Below are 22,300 nucleotides of genomic sequence, written 5' to 3'. Positions count from 1 at the left end.
GGTGGGGGCTCTTTATTCTTGGGGGAAACTCTCGTTCTCAATACATTTCTTTTCCCATTGGCTTGAGGGAGTGCCCCCTGACTGTTTGGAAACAGTTTTTGACTGTGGAAGAAGGGCAAGGAGTATGAGCAATTGGCTTCCCCCCATCTTTACCTGGACCCTCTCAGCTTCTACCTCTGCCGCAGGAAGCCCCAGCCCCACAAGCTTCCCCTGTTTCCTCACTCACCCTGCTCTTTCCCCCAAAGCCAGTTGCCTTGACTTGTGCAAATGGAGAGGTGCTCTGGCCCAGCCTTTGGCCTGAAGTCCCCCTGCCTGCTCCTGTTCACACCTGGATTGATAGCTGCAGGAGGCATTGTTCCCCTCCCTGGCCTTGGGCTTGGCTGTGGTGACAGTCATTCGTGCCAGCTGGGCAGCACTGGCAGGGGGGCTGGGTCACAGACAGGTGTGACAGGTTGTCAGATCTGGGCACACCCACCCAGGGACTCTCCCCAGCTGCCCTCACCTCTGTGCCACCTGTGCCATTTATGTGTGGCTTCGGTTACCAGGTGCAGGGGCGGGGTGCCTGGTGAGAAGGTTGGCATGGGCACCACAGAGCCACAAAGAGGCTGGCATCTCTGTGCCACCTAGTGGGCCCTGAGGTTTTGCCTTTTCTCCTCCTCGTTTTCCTGAACTGAGCTAGGGCGGCAGGTCACAGCTGTGACTCAGCTCTGGCAGCCGCTCTTAATAAAGTGCTGCCAACCAGGTGAGGCGTGCCAGGCTGCTGGGGACCAAGGAAGAGTGCGGCCCGGGGGAGGGTGGAACGCATGCGGCTCTGTGGCTCTTTTCTGGATCATGGCTCTGGCAGGAAGCCAGGCGAGGGCAGCATCTGACCAGGTGCCAAGACCCGCCCTGCGCAGGGCTCTGCTCCACCTCAGCGGTGCCTGCAGGCCTCTGGTGTGTGTGCAGGGCTGGGGGCAGGTGGAGCGGACCTAGATCCACGTTTCCAGGGAGAACTGGCTGCCCCCACACTGGGGCCGGTGCAGGGGAGAATGTGGTCCTAGAGCTAGTCCCAGATTCCTGAAGTAGGATGGCAAATGGCATCTCTCTAGAGCAGTGGTTCTCAACCTTCCTAATGCCGCGACCCTTTCATACAGTTCCTCATGTTGTGGTGACCCCCAACCATAAAATTATTTTCGTTGCTACTTCATAACTAATTTTGCTACTGTTAGGAATCGTCATGTAAATATCTGATATGCAGGAGGTATTTTCATTGTTACAAATTGAACATAATTAAAGCATAGTGATGAATCACAAAAACAATATGTAATTATATGTGTTTTCCGATGGTCTTAGGCGACCCCCAAAGGGGTCGCGACCTACAGGTTGAGAACCGCTGCTCTAGAGCAACGCGGGACGGCAGCATCGCAGCCAGGGCACTTGCGGCAGGCGGGGGGGGGCTCCCAGGATCCCCTCCGTGGAGACCCCTTTTTAAGCATCACCCCAGGGATGCTCTCCTCCTGCCCTTCGGAGACGCCAGTCTTCCCTGGGCCCCGGACGTCCCTTCCCCAGCTCCGTGGGGAAAAGGCTTGGTCCTCAGGGCCTCCCGGAGCAGGAGGGCGGCAGCGGCCCATGCTGGGCACTAGGGGGCGCCCCATGCCCAGCCGAACCCACCCGGGCGCGCCCGGCTGCAGCAGGTTTCCCCGAACCGGGAAGAGGCGCGGGCGCCGCTGGGGAGGGGCGCAGCCGGGCGCGGCGCCGAGACCCTGCCGGGAGCCTCGGCCCGGGTCCTCTCCGGCGCCCACAGTCGCTGGCTGTCGCGCCCTTTCCGGAGCTGGGGCTCTCGCCAAAAGCCGCGATTAGGACCAGCGAGACGAGGCGCAGAGGCGTTTTCCGCGAGAGGGGGTGTGTGCGCCCGCGACACAAAGGTCTTTTCTCGACCCCACCGCTCCCTTCCCGCTCGCTCCCAGCCGGGTTCCCGGAGGGGGAGCACCGGGGAGGGATCGGCACTGCTGGACGGTGGGGGTGGCCGCCCAGAGTGGCCCCCGAGGACACGGCGGTCGCGCCCAGGACTAGGACTCTATGGGCTCCTTTTGTGAACGGAGGGCAGGCCCCCTCCCTCTCTCCCCGCGTCTCTGAAAATGGCCCCCCCGGTTCCTGGAGGAGCGTGCCCTGAACAGTAAACTGGGTTCTAGAGGCATCGTCTGGGCCTCACCCTGTGCAGTTGTGAGCTGGTTCAGCTTCTCCTCCAGGCGGGTCTGTGGGGGTTTCCCCAAAAGCATCCCCCTGACCAGCTGCGCCCTGACCACCAGGGGCTCACCCCGGGCCTGGGCCTGACCCGAGTCCCTGGGAGGGGCCCAGGCATCTGCTTCCGGTAAGTCCCCAGGTGATGCTGACGGCAAAGCCAGTGTGGGGTTTACTGTCCTAACCCTTTTAGGGCGGTAACATTGCTCCCTGGAATAGCCCCTGGCGAGGGAATTGTCACATCCCCCCCCCCGCCCCCCCCTCCAGGGCCCTGTAATGTCTCTTCTCCCTGCAAGCCCTCCTGCTTTCATTAACCACATCTTCTCCAGTGGGGGGTCCTGAGATCATGAGCCTGTTTGAAGGCAGGTTTCCTTCCTAGGAGGGACCTTTCTCAGGAGGCCTGGCTCAGCCTCTGAGTCCAGCAGACCCACCTGATGGGGCCAAATGGTGAGGAAATCCAATAAAAGGCCACCAGCTTGTGATTGAATGTGGTCCCTTCCGGTGATGGCTAAAGAGCCCCTTCCGGGGTTTGGAAGATAACCTGAGAGGCTGGAGAATTCCAGCAAAGGAGAAGGAAAAGGGAAAATCCTGCGGCGAGCCATCCTACCCCGACACCACCGTCTCCCCTTTTCCTTGCTTTCAGGGGGAGCTGGAACCCTTATCCGCTCCGGGTCAGTGCTTGGACTCGCCTTTATGACCTGCTGCTGCTAGTTTCCCAAGCTCAGTGGGGTTATTTTTGCCTCTGGGTGGTGGTCATTACTTCCTTCCACAGTATTAGGTTCAACACAGCGACAGAAAAAGTAAATTAGCAAACACCCTCAAAATGGCAGGACTGACCCCAAAACCTACTTTCATTTTCTTCCGGTCTGGGTTGTGGGAAATTTCTTGACAGCTATGAGAAAGAAGACAGTGAAAAATGAATTGTCTTTCCACGGCAACCGTGAACAGCTGTATGATTCCCTAGACTCGGGGAGGTTCTCGGAATGCCTCACCGTCACCTTAGAGGGGCAGGGGAAATGCGTGGGGGTGCCCGGAGCATGCTGACATTCAGCACGCAGGGCTCAGCCGCGCCCCAAGGACGGCCGCGGCATCGCCCAGGTCACCTTTGCCAGTCAGCCCAGGGCGTCTAATTTTGGCAGCGTGAGCAGACTTGCTTCCTCTCTGCAACTGATCTGAAGAGCAAGATCCCATCCTGATGGTCCGAAGCCCATTTTCAGGCCGTGTGGGGGTGAAGGCCTTGCTAATTGGCCACTTGCCTCACCACTGGCTTTTAAACAATCGCTTGTATTCTCTGCCCGGCAGGAAGCAGCAGGCCCATCAAGGCCTTGGGCTCCCTCTTTGTTCTGACTTTATGGCATTTTATGCCACAATAAGAAACACTGTGTGCTCCGTGGGAGCCCATTGTGCCAGGCTGTGAGGATGTGGGATCGGGTGCGGAAGGCTGGTGCTCTTCCCCCAGGAGAAGAGGGGTTTTGTGACAGGCTCGAGGACAAAACAAGGGGTGCCAGACACTGTTGCTGGGGCAACAGGCTGCCCAGTGTGGAGGCAGCCTTGGCCTCTGGGGCGCCTCTCACCCACAGGCCAGGAAGAGGGCAGGAGAAGGATGGAATTTCTCATAGAGTGCAGGCCCAGTCACCCGGTGAATTATACATCAGGGCCGTGTTGACCGGCCTCATCCTGTCCCGAGACTCTGTGCCAGGTGATCGCATCTATCGAAACCAGCGCTCACACTCCACCAGGAAAAGCCATCTTGGTGGGTGTGGGCCATGGGTCGGCCTCTCGTATTTTGGGTCGATCTGGTCCTTGGAGGCCAGACTTTTGGTTTTGTAGAAATGGTATGAATGGGGAGGGCTTGGGAAAAGTCCACCCAGCCTCACACATAAATGGGTCAGTGCGAGTTGAAAGCTGCTTCAAATCTCTACCTGCCTCCCAGGCCAGCCGCTGCCCTCTCCTCCCCTCCCCTCCCCTCCCCTCCGGTTTCTTCAGGTGAAAGTTTTCCTGCAGGTGCAGTGGTAATACAGCACACCTGGGGCAGGAGACAAAGGCGGGCCTCACTCCAGCAGAGCACTCTCTGCCCTTTGCCTTTTGCCTTTCAGCACACTGACTGGGATTCTCTGTTGTTCTATGTAGTTTAGTGAATTAGGCCCCTAAGGGATATAGAGGAGCTGCCATGGGCAGGCAGGGAGAGAAATTCAGGGCATAGGTACATTTCATGGGGGGAGGGAGGGAAGCCTGGTAGAGATAAGACGTATGGCTATGAGGACTCCCAGGACAGGGGGCTTTGGAGGCGGGGTGGGGGTGGGGGGGCAGGTCCTGAATAATGGAGTGCCCTGTGTGAGTGCTGATAGGAAGAGAGGACTGGGAAGGCAAGTCTGTATAGCTTCACCTCGCAGGCCAGCTGTGTGTCCCCCTCAGATTAAATAAAGGGTGAGCCAAGTGGGGTCCAGTGAGGCCAGTGGGTGTTGTGTCCTCGTGCTGGGCACTTGCACAGAACACCATTCAATGCTTCCTTCAGCCCATACGTGCCTCCCTCTGTGCCCACCAAGTCTGCACTTCCCATTTCCAATGCTCCCCACGTGGGCCCCTTGCCCTATAACAGTGCAACAGCCACCCAGCTGGTCCCGTCCCGCTCCAGCCCGCCCTCCTCATGGCTGCTCCAGTTACCTCTCAAAAACCCAGACCTCTTGGCCTGCCAAACCCAGCTAGAAATCCTTGAGCAGCCTTCTAGAGCCCAACACCAACCCATCACATCCTGCTTCCTGCCAAGCCTCCAGGCTCACTTCCTGCCAGTTTTGGCCACACTCAACTCCTCGGCTTTCCCAAACATGCAAGGTTTTTCAGGTCTCTGAGCCTTTGCGTTGCTTTCTGCATAGAATGCCCTTTTCCTCCTCACCCACCTTTGTCCACCCGCTAAACTCTCCCAAGATTCAGTGCAATCATCACCTCCTCAGCTCATCAGTGGATGAGAGCAATAATGGGAGGAGCTTGGCTACCAGGCTCTCAAAGCAGGGGGAAGACTGACAGCAAAGAGCACAACCTACTCAGATTAAAAGCAAGGTCTTGGAGGTGTTGGCTAGTGTCCCTGAGGACCCTGCCGGGAGAGCCTGTCCTGGAGGAGTGGAAGGAGGGGGTGAGAACGGTGGCTCCTCACGTCACCTAACTTTGCTCTGTTTCCCCCATCAATCTTCTGTTGTAATACAAGGCACATTGTTGATACTCTTGTTACACGTCTATTTTCTTTTTAGACTCTGAGTCCTTTATAATCATCTTTTTATTCCCAGAATCTAGTTTAGAACCTGGTACATAGTAGGCACACAGAGACATCTTTAAACAAACGACTATACCTTGAACTTGGATGTGTCGTTACCAGAAAACCTTTCTCTCCACAAGTTCGTACTATCTCCAATTTGTACTCGCTTCCTGGGAGAAGCGAGGTTCTGGTTCATTAATTTACTGTTTGAGCATCAAAGGTTATTGAGCACGTACACTGTGCCGGGCATTTTCTAGGCACTGGAGGACTGTAGGGGTCAAAAGAGATAAGGGTTCCATGCCCTGGTTGCCAGTGCAACGTCCCACCTGCACCCTACAAGACCACGTCTTTCTTTGACAGTCAGTTAGCAGTGGTGGAATCAATCAATGCTCCTGGCTTCCATAGTGTCTGGGACGTGGTCAGCGGTCACATAGGATTCACTGTGTGCCAGCATCACGAGAGGAGTAGAAGGCTGGGCTTTGCCTTCAAATAGCTCACAACCTCACTGGAGAGACAAAGTGGTTGTTTATGGGATCATTGGAAACCCAGTCAGGGGACACCTGGTGTTGTCAATATCACGGCCTCTGGGAATCCACTGGGTCTGCCAGTTCTCTTGACCAAGTGTGACTTTCCAGTTATTTTCCAGATTTATAAATATGGTATTTTCTGTTTTTATAAATTCCAACCTGACCATAAGCTCCTCAAAAAAAAGGGACATCGTGGCATCACGTCTAGTAGGCGGCCAGGTCCCCACTGATACAGGCTGAGGCATGAATGAATGAGTGAGTGAATGATCAGCACCACTGACAGGCAATCATCACTGGACACCTTTGTGAAAAACAGCCAAGAAACCCCGTGCGAATGGGTTCTCCAGCTCGGTAGGGACTGGACAGGGAAGGAGGGCTTGCTCCTTGCGTAGTGCCTCTCTTCTGCTAAATGTTCTCACAGATTCTGAGTATTTTCTACAAGAAAACACGGAGACTCAAGCCCAGTGTATGAATTTGCCCAAAGCCCTTGCCTTCCTTCTTCCATTTGTGGACCTCTTAACTGGTTATTTGCACCGGTCCTTGCTCGGTGGTTTAGTGGGTGAGCTCTATTTCAGGGTTTCTCATTAAATGTAAGCTGTGGTGAGAGAAGAATGTTGCCCCGTTCTTCCTGCTTCCTTCCTGTCCTGGTTCCCAGCTGGCTCCTGGTATCCCTTCCTCTTCCTCTAGGATCGTTTTACCAGAAGGTTCCTCAGAGCCAGTGCTCTGGAGCCTGGGTTTCCATCCACTGGGTTGCACTGTTTGTCGTGTGCTTTGCTGTCTTGAAGGCGAGCCCTGCTTGCGTTAGCTTACCGAAGTGGCAGCCATCTGTAACCTATATCAACACTGGGGTGCTTTGAAGTTCAATGTGCAATAAAGGGTTCATTAAAAAGATGTGGAATCATGAAAATGAGGTTACAGAAATGTTAACAAAGGATCATTTCCTGCTTCCTGTACTATTATTTTTTCCTTTTTTAGTGTATTTCTCTGAGGAATTTATGTCACCATTAAAACGACGGAAGAGTTAAAGGAAGGACAGGCCAGGTCAAAAAGAGGGTGAGATTCCTGAGGAGATAGCTTGGCAAAGACCCAGCCTGTTTTCTTAATTGAGAGCTTAGGGTGGGAGAACTTAAGCAGAAGAAGAAGAAGAAAAAAAAAAAGGTAGGGACAAACCTAGAACTGTTATGACTAATGGTTTGAACGCAGCCTTTTAGTTTGGGTTGACTCCAAATGGATCACAACAGCCTCTAATCATGCAAGGCCTGTGGCAATGTAAGCGCCATTTGGAATCACTGGATTCCAGCCTCCAGGCAATGGCCACAGCAGGTGCCTCTTATCTACTTGAGGAGGAGGAGGAGGAGCTGGAAAAGGAAAAGGAAAGGGAGGAGATGGAGGGGGAGGAGAAGGAGGAGGATACGAGGAGGATTAGAGAGAGAGAGAGAAGTGAAAAGAAAGGGAGGTTCATGGGCCAGGATGACAGAGTGTCACTAAGACTGTCTCATGGTAGCTTGTTCACTGCCACACTGGCTTGCTTTCCAGTCATGACCTTCTGACATGAACCAAAGTCAAGTTCCAAGCCTCAAGGGGTTCTGGGAACCCAAAACACTAATAGTCTATCAGCCCCTGGCATGACCTTAAGGTAAAGGAGGGGACCTGGCCTGCCAGTGCTCTCTCCTGGCCCCACCACAGAGAAGTGGTTGACCAAGAGGGAAGTCCCCTGGGGCGCAGAGTTCTGGCTTGACAACAATCTAGACACTTCAGAGGTTGACCTGTCTGCCTCCCGCATTTTGGTTGACTAGGCTTAGGCCAGGCTCCAGTTAGTAGCAGACCCAGGCTTCTGCCTCCAATCTCGAAGCCTCCTGGAGGGCCCTGGTTCTCTTGTTAAAGGAAGGGCAGCCCCAGATGGCCATTCCCGGCCACTTCTCTAATGACAAAGGGTGACACCGTCAGCACCTTTATTTCTTGGCATCCACGCAGATGCTGGAATAACGTACCCTGGGATCCAAAGCCAAAAACATAGCTCTCCTGTGGGGGGCGGTTCCTGTTTCTCACGGGGCCCCCGTGCTTGGGCAGTGGGCGTGCCCACACATGATGCGCACCCAGCCCCAGCAGCCTTGCTGGCCTCTATTTTCGGGGCAAAAATCCCTAGCGACTCACTCGCCTAGGTGACCGTTAATGCCCATTTAGTTACTACTCATGTTTAATAGTTAGCAATCATGTGATTATCAATTACTTTTCAGCCAGAGGACTGGGCGTACACTTAGCAGCCACGACGTCTCAGTCCTCACGATGACAGTGCTGTGTCCTACCGGGTGACAGGGGAAGACTTCAACAGGTCGCACATCTGATAAACAACCCTGCAAGGGTCGGGGGCCTGCTGCTGGGGGGGCCGGGATGGAGCCAGACTTACCCGCTCTCTCCCAACCCGGCTATAGTTGAGTCGCATGAGTTCCGCAAACCTCTGCTCATAGAGGTGGAGCAGCAGCACCAGGTACAAGCCGGAGTTCATCAGCTCATTTTGCAGCTACATTGGAAAAGAAAGTTCTTAAGTTCATCTATAAAATATTCATGGAGGGTAACAAGGCCAAGAGGTGACAAGAAATGGGACAAGAGCCCAGCTGGTGGCTTAGTAGTTGAGCATTGACCTGTGAACCCGGAAGGTCATGGTTCATTCCCAGTCAGGGCACGTGCCCGGGTTGCAGGCTGAAATCCATAAAGAAAGAAAATGTATATTTTAAAAAGGAGCGAGAGCCTACGCCCCAAGGCCAGGCCTGCCCTCGGGGACCAGAGAACAGAGCAGGAGGGGGTCCTGGCTAGAGGGCAGGCAGCCATGGGGGAATTCTTAACTATTTAGTGAGGCTGTCCTGGAGAAGCTCCAGCCTCCAGGCTATGACATGGGGCAAGGCTTCTGTGATGGTCCTTCAAGGATGGGAGGGAGTTTGGAAGGTGGTTATGAGGGGTATTAAGGGCCGTTTGGAGGCGCTGAATGCCAGCAGAGACATAGGGATAAGGAGAGCAGTGTGCGTTGGCCCAAGTTCCCGACTCACTGGTGTGGCTGGAGTATTTGTGGCAGGAGTTTGTTTTAGATTTAAAAAAAAATTTGCCACGGGCTGGGGAGATGGTGAGGTGGGACCATATTAGGCAGAAGTGAGGAGTATGGATGTAGCTCTGGCCTCTGAGAAGAGGTGATGTTTGTCTTAGGAAGGCAGACTTCTATGGGAGAATTTGGGGCACAGGTGCCATGGGAGGGTTACTTTATTTTCCTAGATCCCTCATTTGCCCAGAGAAAGGGCACAGGCCTTATTTTTGTCCCCCCCCCCCCCAAAAAAAATTTTATTTATTTATTTTAAAAATATATTGTTGTTGATTTCAGAGAGGAAGGGAGAGGGAGAGAAAGATAGAAACATCAATGATGAGAGAGAATCATTGCTCGGTGACCTCCTGCATGCCCCCCACTGGGGATTGAGCCTGCAACGTGGGCATGTGCCCTTGACCAGAATCAAACCCCGGACCCTTCAGTCCACATGCCAACGGCTCGATCCACTGAGCCAAACCAGCTACAGCAGGCCTTGGTTCTTTATGTTACTATCTTTACTTAATGATCTCACCTATTCCCCTCTTGCCCCCCATCCAGGCTCATCTATTACCATTTAATCCCCAGAGAGCGTGTGCCTGGCAGGGTCTCAGATGGCACTGTGAACCCCAGGGCCTTTGCACGTGCCCTCTCCTGGTTTGGGCTGTTTGCTTGTTTTTGTGTCTCTGTTCTGAATGCCCCCTCTCCACCTTTTTGCCAGGCCATGCCCAAAACTTCTTTTATCGCTGTCACAATGTCCCTTCCATACAGGAGCCTTCCCAACAATTGTTTTAGTTATCCCTTTACTCCCCGACTCCTAAGCATTTGTCTTTATGTTGTACACTGCATCTAACACTTGTTCATGTTTTCGCCTTTTCTTGGTGGGTGGGTCGTGTTTTATTTTTCTCACTGGTGCTTAGAACATAGGGGGAGGTACATGGGGTGGGCCTGGCCCCCTGGCTGACCATGGCTCTTCTGTCCTCAGCTCCTTTGGTGGTCTGTGTGGCAAGGCCTCGCCCTATGGACGCTTCATTGACCTTCAATAAATTAGTGGCATTAGCAAGGACTCCTCCCCTCCGCCCCTTTAATCCTCCATCTGTCCTCATGCCAAATCTCCAGGGGCGGGGCCTGGGGACTGAGCCAGACGGCTCTCAGGAAGCCCCAGGGAGACTTGGCTCCCAGCAGAGGGCGTGGCCCTTTGCATCGCCCTTGGGAAAGGTCCGAACTCTGACCGTGTTCCCAGGATAACTGCAGCCGGTCTGCCACAGGGGCCACCCCGGTGCCTCTTCCTTGCTCCCGCAGCAGCAGCAGCAGCCACATTCCCATCCCATCAAGGGCCGCTCGGGAAGCTGGCACAGAACACACTTCTTCCAGGACTAAACAGCTGCCAGGAAAGATGCCCAAGCTGGGCAAGGACCGGTGCATTCTTCCTCCTGAATGGGGGCCAACTCCGGATCTGGGGGATCACTGGCCCCAAGGTCACTGCTCAAGGCCCCTCCGCCACCCTACAGACTCGTCTTCAAAGGCTCTGCCACTGTCCTTGGCAGTCGGCCTCCTATTTTTAGCCTTTAGTCGCGTTCTTCTGCGCTCTTCTGACCTTGGCCGGGAGTAGGCAGAGGGGAAGTTGCTTGTTTTCACCCTTTTCTGCTTTCATTGCCTCCTCCCGCTTCCCCGGGAGTGGGTGCCTCCTTTGTGTCTGTCTGCAAAGCCACCTTCTCTGGGAAGCCTTCCCAGCCTGCCCCTCCTCCTCTTCAGTGCAAACCGCGCCTTGTCCTGTTTGCTTTTCCACGGGTGGCGGCCTCCTGCGAGCTGCCGCTCTGCCTCCTGCACTGTCATCGCCCGTAAGCCTCTTACGCTCAGAGACACTCCGATGCGTAATGGCAAATCAATCAGCTCGAAAATGGCTTGGAACGATCAGGTTTGTCAAAGCATTCAGGGAAATCATTTACTCTTTATGACTCAATAAGGCCCGGAGGCATGCAGATGGGAAAATATCCACTAATGTTTTCTGCAGATAATTTGAAAAGTCACTTCTAGCAGATTGTGTCTCCTCGCTGGTCTGTGGGCGGGAACCTGTCACGTGGCGTCATGAACCCCACTGGCCAGGCTGCTTTATGTGGCCCTTGGCGGAGCTTGTGATGCTCGACAAAGGGGCTGGGCCGGCCAACCCGGGCAGGGCGGCGTCCTTTATCCCCCAGCCACAAGTGGGAGGGGTGGGTCATCACAGAGAGTTCTGGGTGTTTGTTCGCAAGGGCGAAAGGAGCTAGGCTTTGGAGTGTTATTTATTGGGCTACTCCTGACCCAGCCCTCCCCGGACCCAAACGCATTGCACTTGGATGCCCTCGTGCCCGCGTGCAGCGTGGGGACGGGTGGGGGGCGGGGGTGGGGAGCCCGGAAAGGCAGAAGCCTGTGAGGCAGGCGACAGCAGCTCTGGAGCGCTCAGCCCTCCTGCCAGATGTTTTCCTTTCTTCTCTCCTGCCCTCTCCCCCCCTTCATTTTGTTAATATTCATTTCGACCAAGAGATTTGCCACCGATGGAAAGTCTCCATTTAATCCACTTCAGGAGGTGGACCGCCTGGCTGCACGTTCTCTCCCGTCTTCAAACATGTTCAAGAGATGCTCCCAAGTGTGAGGGTGATTAGGTGCCTGCGTGTGTCCAAGGACATCTGCCCGCGGCTGCGATGGCGCGAGCCCAGGCCTGCGCTCCAGAGCAGCGCCAGCCAGAGCCCCGCCGAGACCGTCCTGCGCTGCAGGGCCCAGATGGCAGGGCGCGTCTCCATCGCACAGTGGCCACAGCCCGGAGTGGGCAGCCCGGGGCCATCAAGGGCTACGATGTTGAGCGAAGAGTTTAAGCTGTGCACGACTGAAGTGACTCCCCATTTATCCAAGGGGAGCAGTCACCACTGCTCTGCCTGCTTCCCCCAGGCATGATGGCAGAATGAGCTCATCCTCGTGGGCACAGTATTTCGAAAAACAGAAGTGTCCTGCGAGAGGGGAGAGTGAAGACAGGATTCCGGGCAAGGACCCCATGTGCCTTGTTGGCTCCTGTGCTTCGAGTGCCTTGGCCCAGTGCCTGCTCAATACATACATGTACACGTGAAAGAGTGAGAAAAGACGTATCATTCTGGACCAGGCAGTGGCCCATTCAGCCATGACTTCTGACCCCGGTAGCTCTGACATTCACATGAATCAGAATTACTGAGAGAATCTTCTAAAACAAGGTGTCTGTGTACTAACTCACCCCCCCCCCCCCGCCCCGTTTATGATTCAGGGGTCTGGGGTGGGACCCAAGACGTGCGTTTCTAAGAAGTTCCCAAGTGATGTTGCTGGTCTGGGGACCACCCATTCTTGAGAACCACTGCTGTAAACTGAGGAGCAACAGTTGGAAGCTGAGCAAGCTCCATGTGGCCGGCAGATGAGCCCCGGCAGGACAGAAGGAAGGAGACGCACATTGTCAGTTGGAGAGAAGTACTCTGCCTTTTGCCACAATTGCCACCACTCCCTATTGTGGCGCTTGGAAGATTCTGATCACTTGTGATCTGCCTGCGATCTAAATTTGTCTTACACCTGTTTTCTGCTCTGGCCTGTTTGGCCCTCAGACTGAAGGGTGCTAGGTCCAATCCCTGGCTGGGGCACAGGCGGTGGGGGGGGGGGGGGGGGCAACCAATTGATGTGTGTCTCTCACATTGATGTTTCTCTCTCTCTCTCCCCCCTCCCTTCCACTCGCTCTAAAAATCAGTGGAAAAACTCTCCTCGGGTTAGGATTAACAACAACAAAACATACCTGTTTTCTCCTGGCCCCTTTTGGAGCTCTACTTGTTACTATCCAGGAGTTCGTCCTTCACTAAAAAACCGACTGTCCCAGCCAGAATCAACTACTTCCGGTTAAAGAGCACACCCACGGCAGCGCTTCCAAAAGATGTGCCGTGGGTGAGGAATAAGCGGAGACGGAGAGCTGACGGCCATGAAACCTGACAGGCCTGCGATGGTGCCGCTGGGCTGGGCCCCACAGCTGCTTCAGCGTCCTGGGGCCGCTCCAGGCAGCCTGGCAGAGTTCCTAATCCAGCCACTAGATGCTCAGTAACTAGCCTTGACTCTATCGGGCCCTGTGGGAACCGCCCAATGTCTGAGAACCGAGGGGGTATCAGATCTCAATGCCCTGTTAGGGCTCTTGGGCAGCATTCACTCTGCATTGAACCAAACCAGGAAAACATACTTTGACCTAAGCCCCTTCCCACCCGCCCAGACCACTGTCAGTGCTGATTGGGCCCCTAATTGGGCAAAGGCCCCGGTCTGTCTGTGGTCAGACCTCGAGGGAGGCATCTACTTCCTCTCTTTCCTTCTTGTTCTTAACAGTCTCATCCTCGGGGAGGCCTTCTCTGGTCCTGAGAGCAGGTCAGGCCCCTCCGTGGCTGTTCCCACAGCGGCCTGCACGTCCCTTGTTCTGGGCCCCTCACACCACGTTATGATCACTTAGAGTCTTCTCTGTTAGAAGGCAGCGGCCGTGTGGGCCTCGGCACCACGGTACCTCCAGCGTACGGTAGGCACTCCATGTGCTTTAAAAGTTGAACTTCTGTGTTATGTGTATTTTGCCACACTTCGCACAAAAAAATTAGTGCCTGATCCCATCCCAGACCAATTAAATCAGGATCACTGAGGCTGGGCCCGGGCATCAGTATTAATGTAATAATAATCATAAAAAAGGGTATGCAGCTAAATGTTCGTTTTAATTAGGGGAGATTTTTGTGTGTGTGTGTGTGTGTGTGTGTCTTCGATTTTTATAATTAAAGTATGAGGAAGTAAGTTAGTGAGTTAGCTAAAGTTAGCTGAGGTCAGGCGAGAGCCAGTCTGAGCTGAAGCCTGGCCTCGGCGTCTCCTGGCTTTGTCCCTGTCTTTGTACGTGTCTGTATTTGGCACCGGCTACCCCATCTCAACAAGAGAACCTGTTTTCCAGGAGTGAGAGCAGCACGGAGGGTGGGCTGGGAGGGCCCAGAGGAGTCCAGGTGTGAGAGTCAGGGAAGGGCCTGGATCGCAGGTGCACAGCTGTGCCCGCGAGGCCTATGGCCAGGCCGGGGCCTCCCCAGCTGGGGTCGCATCCAGGTTGTATTACATCTTCTACATCTTTGTGTTAAACAACAGTTACTTCAGTCTTGATCCATGGAGAGTTCCTGAACGTGTCTAGGTCATGCTTCTGTAGTGTCTCAAGTTTAACTCGGGCCTTAAGCACACAGACACTATTAAATTCACAACGGGCCACGGAAACAGTGAGAACTGCTGTAAAAGTGGCCCCTCGAGTGCTGCCGACCTGGTCCCTACCTGTGACTGGGATGCGGGGCATTTTCAAAAGTCTTTGAAAGCCGGTTGAGTTCTCACTGAAACCAATTTCAACTCTTTTCTTCATCCAAGTGACGTAATTGAGGCCCCGGGTAATTTCCGTTTTTCCCTCCAGATCCACTTCCCACCCTGCCCTGTGGCCTTGAGGCCGAGTTCCATGGATTGTGCTAACTAGACCCCCTTGTGCTCTGGCTTCCCCTTGGGTTTGGCCAAAGGGAGGCTGTGGCGGACCAGTGGGTGTGGGTGGAGGAGGGTGGGGAGGGTATGGGGGGGAGGCTAGGACAATTGTTCCCCTTATTGGCTCCCAGGGGCGGGGTGTGACCTCCACTCAAGTCTCTCCTAAGGTCACAGCTCTCCTGGTCCTGTAACTGCCCCTCCCCTGTCACTGCAGGCCTAGCAGAGGTCGCATTGGCCATCTCAGTTGCTTCGTCGTTTCTTGTTGATTTCTTCCCGTCATTCAGCTCTCAGCACTCACCCCTTGTGAATCTACCATCGTCTCTTTCCTGCCCGGACTCTGGCTGGCAGTGACTTTCATCGTTCTGTTAACAGTGTGCTCGTAGCTGGTGTCTCAGCTGGTAGGATGCAGTGTGGACCCGTGCAGTAGGCCGGTTGGCTTGGTTCAGGGTGCACGTAGCTTTCTCTCCGGAGTGCCGAAGACTATGGGCATCTCTGTGGCTGTAATACGGCCGTTCTCACTTACTGAGAACCCTCTGTGCACAGACGTGGTATTAGGTGATGCACTTGGGTCTTTTCCTACATCTGTCGGCAGGAATTGTCATCTTCCCATTTCCTATAGATGAGAGAACCGAGGCTCAGAGAGTTCGTGTAGTGTCCCCAAGATCACACAGCAACTTTGGGGAAGGGAATAGGATTTAGGTTCATGTCTTAGTCCAAGCTGGTGTGTTCTTTGGTGGGATGGCTGCTTCTGGCTTCGTGAGTGCAGACATTTTAGCAGTGCATGGTGCAGGGCAGCAGCTTGGCAGAGGGAGAGCGGTGTGGACACGCTCGGGCCCGAAGGGGGATTTACTGGACGAGGCATTCCCCGGACCGCACGGTGTTGGTGAGGCTGCAGACCATCCTGGCAGCATTCCGAGTAACACGGCCTGGTCTGGACGCGTCCTTCTCAGGAAGTCTGGCCGGCTGCGTTTCCTGAAATAATCTGTTCTTCGAGATGACCACATGGACCCTGTCTACACTCCAGCTGGCACCCCGACCTCAGGCACACAGAGGGCCTGGTTCCTTTCAAAATTTTGACTCTAACATTCTCAGGGTCCAAGAATGTGAGTCGCTTCTGTTTCTCATCTCAGATCTCGGTGCCTGGGGGTTATGACTGAATGATTCAAGACCCTCAACATGTATGAACTCAAAATACTGAGTTTATTTCTCAGAAAATCCTTTTTCCCCCCCCTCCCTTCCTCTCTCTCTCTCCCACTCTCTGATGCACATTCTTTGCAACGCTGGTGTGGCATTATGCCCATTGTATCAACCTTATTAGTTGCACCGTTCAAATCCCCATTCTTATCGATATTTCGCTCTTTTGTCTGGCAGCCTTAGGGTTTTAAAAAAGTAACTACAGAAATGCCCAGACTCACATGCACCATGTAGGCTCAGCTGCGCTACTGGCACAAAAGGTCTGGATACAGGCTGCAGGTCTGACAGCCACAGGGACTCCTCCTCCGAGGCTGACATTTCAGTTGTTAACAATGATTTTATGGTTTTAAAATTATGCGCTTTATAGTCGTGATTATTAATCTTTTAAAAAAATTATTTTTGATTTTAGAGGGGAAAGGAGAGGGAGAGAGAGATAGAAATATCAATGATGAGAGAGAATCATTGATCAGATGCCTCTGGCGTGCCCTACGCTGGGGATCAGCCCACAACCCGGGCATGTGCCCTGGCCAGGAATCGAACTGTGACTTTCTGGTTCATAGGTCGATCTCTGAGCCACGCTGGTCGGGCTAATCTTTTTTTTCTAATCACATTGTGAGGGAGGTCATTCTTAAATTATAATGGTCAGGTGAGCTATTTTCATTTGATAAATATTTATTGATTGATTATTATGTGCAAGGCACCTTATAGATCAGTACCAACCAATAGAAAAGAAACATAGTGTGGGCCGCATATACAAGCCACGCATGTAACTTGAAAATTCCAAGTAGCCACATTAGAGAACTAAAAAAAAAGGTGAAATTATCTTAACAATTTATTTTATTTAACCCAATATATCCCAAATATTATCATTTCAACAAATAATGAATATAAATGTATTTATGTGATACTTGACACTTTATTTTTTAATTCAGTTTGTATTTAACACATCCTGGTTGGAAGTAGCTACCTGTTCATTAGCCACATGTGGCTTCTGGCTTCCACATTGTACAGTGCATTCTAAATACAGATTGTTTGTCTGAGAGATGGGCAATTAACTGTTATCCTGGGCATACATCACTTTCCCACCTAAGGTTAACTAACTCCTTTACAGTATTAGAACTGCAATTCAAATACCCCAGGCGAGTTCATTCACTAGGTGTTAAAAAGCACACAGTAGGTGCTTACTACATGCTTATTACCCTTGAGTTAGGCAGTTCCCGAGCATCCCAGAGTTACCTGATATATAAATGGAAGACCATTTCCTCTAAGATCCTGATCTTTTTTTCTCCTGTTGCTGTTAAATTCCTTCAGCAAATCTGGGCTCAGAGCCTGCCGGACTTTTCCTATTTCTGTGTGTCCATTCAGCGACTACAGCTTCCTATCTTTGTCCCTGACAGCAGCGGGACCTCAACCCAGGGTGATCAAGACTCTCCAACCCTCCAATGTTCTAATTTAGTAACAGACCTTCTCCAAGAAGGGAGCTAAAGAAACACTCCCCACTGCACACGTGCACAGGCCTCTGCCTTCCTTATATCGGGGAAAGGGTTTCTCTGACTTTGTACCTCTATTATCCTTATTTTGTTGTTGTTAATCCTCACCCTCGGATATTTTTCCATTGACTTTTAGGGCGAGTGGAAGAGAGGGAGAAAGACAGAAACATCCACGTGAAAGAAACACATTGACTGGTTGCCTCCTGCACGAGCCCTGACCAGGGCCCGGGACGGGTAGGAGCCTGCAATCGAGGTATGTGCCCTTGACCAGAATCAAACCTGGGACCTATTGGTCCGCAGGCGGAGGCTCTACCCACTGAGCCAAACTGGCTAGGGCTGACCCTGTATGTCTAACCGACTTTAGCCTGGGGGGGCAGAGTGGTAGTGCGCGTCTCTTACCCGGGACTGCTGGTGCTTCTGGTAGAACTCAGTCATGTTAAAATCATCCAACTCGACCAGCAGGCCTTGCTTACACATCTCACAGGTCTTCACAGCGCCTAGACTCGCCCCTTAAATTAAAGAATTCTTTGTTATGTGTGACCCTGGGTCTTTCTGTGTTGACACTTTGGGTCTTTTGGTGTTGACATTTTGAGAGCCAACTTGTGTGTGTTATGAATTCAGAGTTTCAGTGACCTTCTTTTAAAGTCGGTCATCTTCCTGAGAAAATGACCTTGAATCTGAGAATGGAAAAATTTCCTTTGCAATCGCTTTCATTATTATGCAAGCTTCGTATAAGTGAAAGTCCCATGACTTTTAAATAACAGGTCTTGCTTTCAGTTTTAATATAAACATACTGGTTCATAAAATTGGATTTGCTACATGGAGGTTGAGAGTCTGTAACCCAGGTGTTTGCAAAAAAGAAAAAAAAAAGTAAATATTGGGCCTATGTTTTTGCTATTTTGTGTGGGTTTTTTTTTTTTTTTTTTTTTTTTGCAGATCTAACACAGGTCCAAGTAAATAAATTGGTGGGGACCAAATGGATGGCGGAAGCTATCCTCAATCTGTGGCTTAAAATCTGCCTTAGCTCCCACGCAAGTGACTTCTCACCTGAGAAAAGTGAGGGAGCCGGGGGCCACGTGTGGGAACTAGCACAGCAGTATCCGGGGCCAGCACTTGAACCTGAGCTCAGAGTTGGGAAAAGAAACACGAGAAGGCTTCCTTTGTTGTTGTTTTTGTTTTTTTAAACATGTATTCTAGGATCAGCATTTTTCTCCACTTATCCTACTCCCAGTGCAAAAGTGGAAGACGCAGACCTGTGGCTGTTCTGTCTGGGCAAACAGTCTTCCAGACGTCTTTCCCTCAGTGTCGTTGCTGCATTGAGCTAATGATGTGCCAACGTTTATTTTATACTTTAGAGCAAGCATGTCAAACTCAAAGGCTAACACTGGCCAAATGAACGAGGGATGCGGCCCTCCGCCCGCAAGTTTGACATGCTTGCATTAGAGAACGCAGGACGAATCAGTTACCGCACTTACTTGGTAAAGATAAGGTTTGCTCAGTTTCGGAGCCCTATTTTTCCCCACCGAGGGTAAGGAGAAATAGTAAATAATAAAGAATTTCAAAGGACAAGGATGGACAGTAATCCCCTATCTGCATTTTGTTCACTCGACTTTTTTAAAAATTTTCTTTATTTTTGATTTTTAACTGTTAATTATTTTTTTCGATTTTTCTTTTTTAAGCAACAGCCTGCAATGTTGTAGGCTACTGAATGTCTCATGTGTCTTCCAACCTAATCCTGCTCAACACACCCGACCAGCGTCGGCATTTATAAGCATTTAACAGGACTTCCGTCGTCTATTTCATGAGTCATTTTTTTTTTCTGTGCTGGATGCATAATCAGCCTAAATTTCTAGTAAGAGAAAATATTGCATGGCAGAGTCATTAGCAGCCGAAATCCACTCGTTTCTTTGCTCTTGGAGGGACTCGGTCCTCTGCCTACACCACACGGAGATGCATTTAAGCCGTGTGGGCAGTGGCCCTAGGTTGCGTGTGCTCCGGCAGATTCGTTTATGGTGTAAGGGCCTCAGGGAGCAGACAGTGTGATCATCCCATGTGCACTTCTCTGATTCAATGGTGTTCTGCTCTAGTTAAGGGGGCACAGCCATACCCCCTGGGGACAGGGTAGAGCTCTTAGGTCTCCCAGGCTGCCTGGAAGGATGGCCATGAAGGAGGAGAAAGTAGGAGAGGCAGGAAAGAGGATTTGATTAGGGGGTAAAAAAATGTTTTGGAGACGTGTGTCTGAAAGACATAGCAGCTATTTTCTCACTGAGTTGCTCTTTGCATTGGGCGTCTGTATTTTTTTTGCTCAAGTGGCTCTCATTCCTAAAACCATGTTTGAAAGAACCCCCCCTTCTCTGCCAAGAAAACTACACTGACCTACTGATGTGGCTGTATTTAGATTATAACCTCCCCAGGGAGTTGGGGCTTCATGCCCAGTTACAAGATCTGATCGGCTAAAGACGGAGTTGACAAACCCAGCACATGGAAGGCTCCTTATCTAATAAGGTTCTAGAAAATTCGGTCAGTGCTCTTTTCCTACCCCTACTGCAAAAAGGCAGCTCTGCTCTGTTTCTTTAGTGACCTCCCCTCCTCCCCCCGATCCCCGCCTTAAATAAATGGAAGCAGAACTGTTTTGGCCAGGTGTCTACTAACTGGCATGGTGGCTGTGTGCTTGCTGAGGTTCAACGGCTGACCCATTTCTAGTTCCCTTCCTTCTGGGACCTCTGCTGAGGCCTCAAGCAGGGGTCAGGATCAATAGCATAAGGACCAGGATTCTGCTCTCAGACTTGAAAAAAAAATTTCCTTCCCCTCATGATGTAAAGACAGCCTTGATTCCTGATACTCTCGGCCAGGGCTGTGAGCAGGAGCCGGGCTTGGCGGCCGCGTTTCCGAGTTCCTGCTCGGAGGAGGTGAGCGAGCTGTTGTCAAGGCTCTGAGTCCCACACTGCGGCGCCTCCTCTTACTCTGTGTCCTCGCACGTCCGCCGCTCGCTCTTCCTCCCCCGCTTACCTGACGTTATTTTCACTTTCAGCCACTTTTTCAGGCACTCCTGGTGAACAAACTGCAGGCTTCCCACACAGCCGCAAGGCTCCAGGAGGGGGTTGGTGGGGGAACCCCCGGCTATCTGACAGATGCGACACAAGTCTCCCTCCTCCTCTGAGTCCTCCTCCAGGAGACTAAACGGAAAACAAGCCCTCGTGACCAAGGGTGCACACGTTTGCAGTTTCCACAAATACCAGTTCCCAGGGCGTGAATGGGGGTGGGGGTGGGGAGCAATCCCCCCACACTTGCCCGCAGGGCTCCCAGTTCCACCCCTGCTCCCTCTGACCCTCCTGAAGATTCTTCCAGGTGTGGTTACTGATAATAGGCGCACGGAGAGTTATACCAGGTGGCTCTGCAGTAGCTGATGCAGTGAGCTGACCAGGAGAACCAGCATGCTACCCTAAGTCTGGAGGGGTGGGAAAGGGCCGGGGAGGGGAGCTGTGGGAAAGGCTGGGAACCCCTCTCCCTGCCGTGGCCACTGTGAGGAAGTCGGCTCTGTAGCTGTGGGAGAGTGCATGGGATCTGTGGTCAGGCTTGCCTCCGCAACTTGTGAGTTTGGCGACTTTGGACCCGTGACTTAAGCTTCCCAGGTCTCTGTTTCCTTGTGGGTAATGCCAGGGTGATAATGATACACCCGCTACCTACGTCAAGGGTCATGGGCAGACTGGATGCAAGGATGATGGTGAACCTGTTCTGCAAACTGTAAAGTGCATCCAAAGTATTTGCACATAGAGGCCACTCAGTAGATGTTGTTTGGGATGAATGATGAACCAATAAATGTGGACATGAGCTCACCAATACCACGACACTTGCCAACAATTGATACCAGTATTCCAGAATCTGATGAGGATGGAATGAATAAAAATGTAAGCAAATATATTTGTGTCAAATAAATGGTGAATGAAGACTAGCTGGTTGATGTTCATGTAGGGAGGCCTTTGAGAAACACAATGCTATTTTGTTGTTGTTGTTGTTTAGAATTTCATGGGACTGGGGACTGTCTGGTCAAGGAAAGGAAACTACTAGAGACTAAAATCAAGAGGGAGGGAGAAACGGTCCCTGCTCTGGGTGTAGAAGTGTATGCTTAGTTTCTTAAGAGAACTTTTTCCCTAAGAAAAGGAAGTTCAATAAAAAAAGAACAGAATTATAGTTTTCCATTATGGACACAAAAGAAAAAAGATATGTATACCATGTTTATCAAAGAAATGTTTATCTCCAAGATGTCATGTCTCCCCATAATAATCTATAGATTCAATGCAATTCCAATGAAAACCCAGCAAGCTGATTCTTAACTATAGTCAAGGGCTTTTTAAGGAGCAAAGTAGAAAGGGAGGCTTTGTACCATATTATCAAAATTTATAATGGTACAGATTTTAAGATGATGTGATACTGGATCAGGGATCAACCAAAAGGACCAATAGGACAGAACAGAGAGTCCTGAAATGGAGTTTATACATTGATATGTATGCTACATGAGAAAGGTGGTCTGTAGGCCAGCAGGGAAAGATCCTGGGACAACTGGAATTCATAACACGTACCTCACACCACATATTAAACATCGCTTTACAGTTAAGTCCCAAATCCATTTCATGTTGAGTTCTAAATTGCAAAGTAAAACTGTAGAGATTTTAGAAGAAAATAGGAAGAATGATGACCCCAGGTTTGGGAAAGGTTTCTTAAGATAACAGGATACAAATCACAATTCAAAAGAAGGTGGATACATTTGACCACGTTCAAACTGAGAATTTCTTTTCATTTAAAGGCATCAAAAAAGGGAAAAGACAAACTACCAATTGGGAAAATATATCTCTAAGATATAACTGCCAAACGATTAGACTAGTGGCCAGAATATGTAAAGGACTTCTAAAATAAAATAAAAATATTCTTAAAAAATGGGCAAAGACATACAGAAGAGGAAACACAATTGTCATTTAATATTCCAAAGAGCGCATAATATGCCTAGCCTCATTAATAGTTACGAAGGTGTAAATTAAAG

At 51.4% G+C, this 22,300-nt stretch overlaps 1 protein-coding gene across 2 annotated transcripts in view; it reads right to left on the bottom strand.

Moving 5' to 3' along the window:
• The window catches only part of MARCHF10 (membrane associated ring-CH-type finger 10), an 84,373-nt gene that overhangs the window by 556 nt on the left and 61,517 nt on the right, over nucleotides 1-22,300 (bottom strand). The window contains exons 6-9 of one of the 2 annotated variants that reach the window (XM_036338797.1): nucleotides 20,272-20,438; nucleotides 17,662-17,771; nucleotides 8,405-8,518; nucleotides 3,070-3,112 (exon numbers count right to left, since the gene is read on the bottom strand). In XM_036338797.1, the coding sequence (XP_036194690.1) occupies nucleotides 3,070-3,112; nucleotides 8,405-8,518; nucleotides 17,662-17,771; nucleotides 20,272-20,438 (434 nt within the window). Of the gene's footprint in view, nucleotides 1-2,933; nucleotides 3,113-8,404; nucleotides 8,519-17,661; nucleotides 17,772-20,271; nucleotides 20,439-22,300 lie in introns of those variants that run through there. The other variant, XM_036338798.1, reaches the window with a different exon arrangement.

Source organism: Myotis myotis, unplaced genomic scaffold (genome assembly GCF_014108235.1).
Source record: "Myotis myotis isolate mMyoMyo1 unplaced genomic scaffold, mMyoMyo1.p scaffold_m19_p_17, whole genome shotgun sequence".
NCBI classification, from domain to species: Eukaryota; Metazoa; Chordata; class Mammalia; order Chiroptera; family Vespertilionidae; genus Myotis; species Myotis myotis.
Note: the sequence above shows the minus strand (reverse complement) of the source record. Positions and strands in the feature narration are given on the sequence as shown.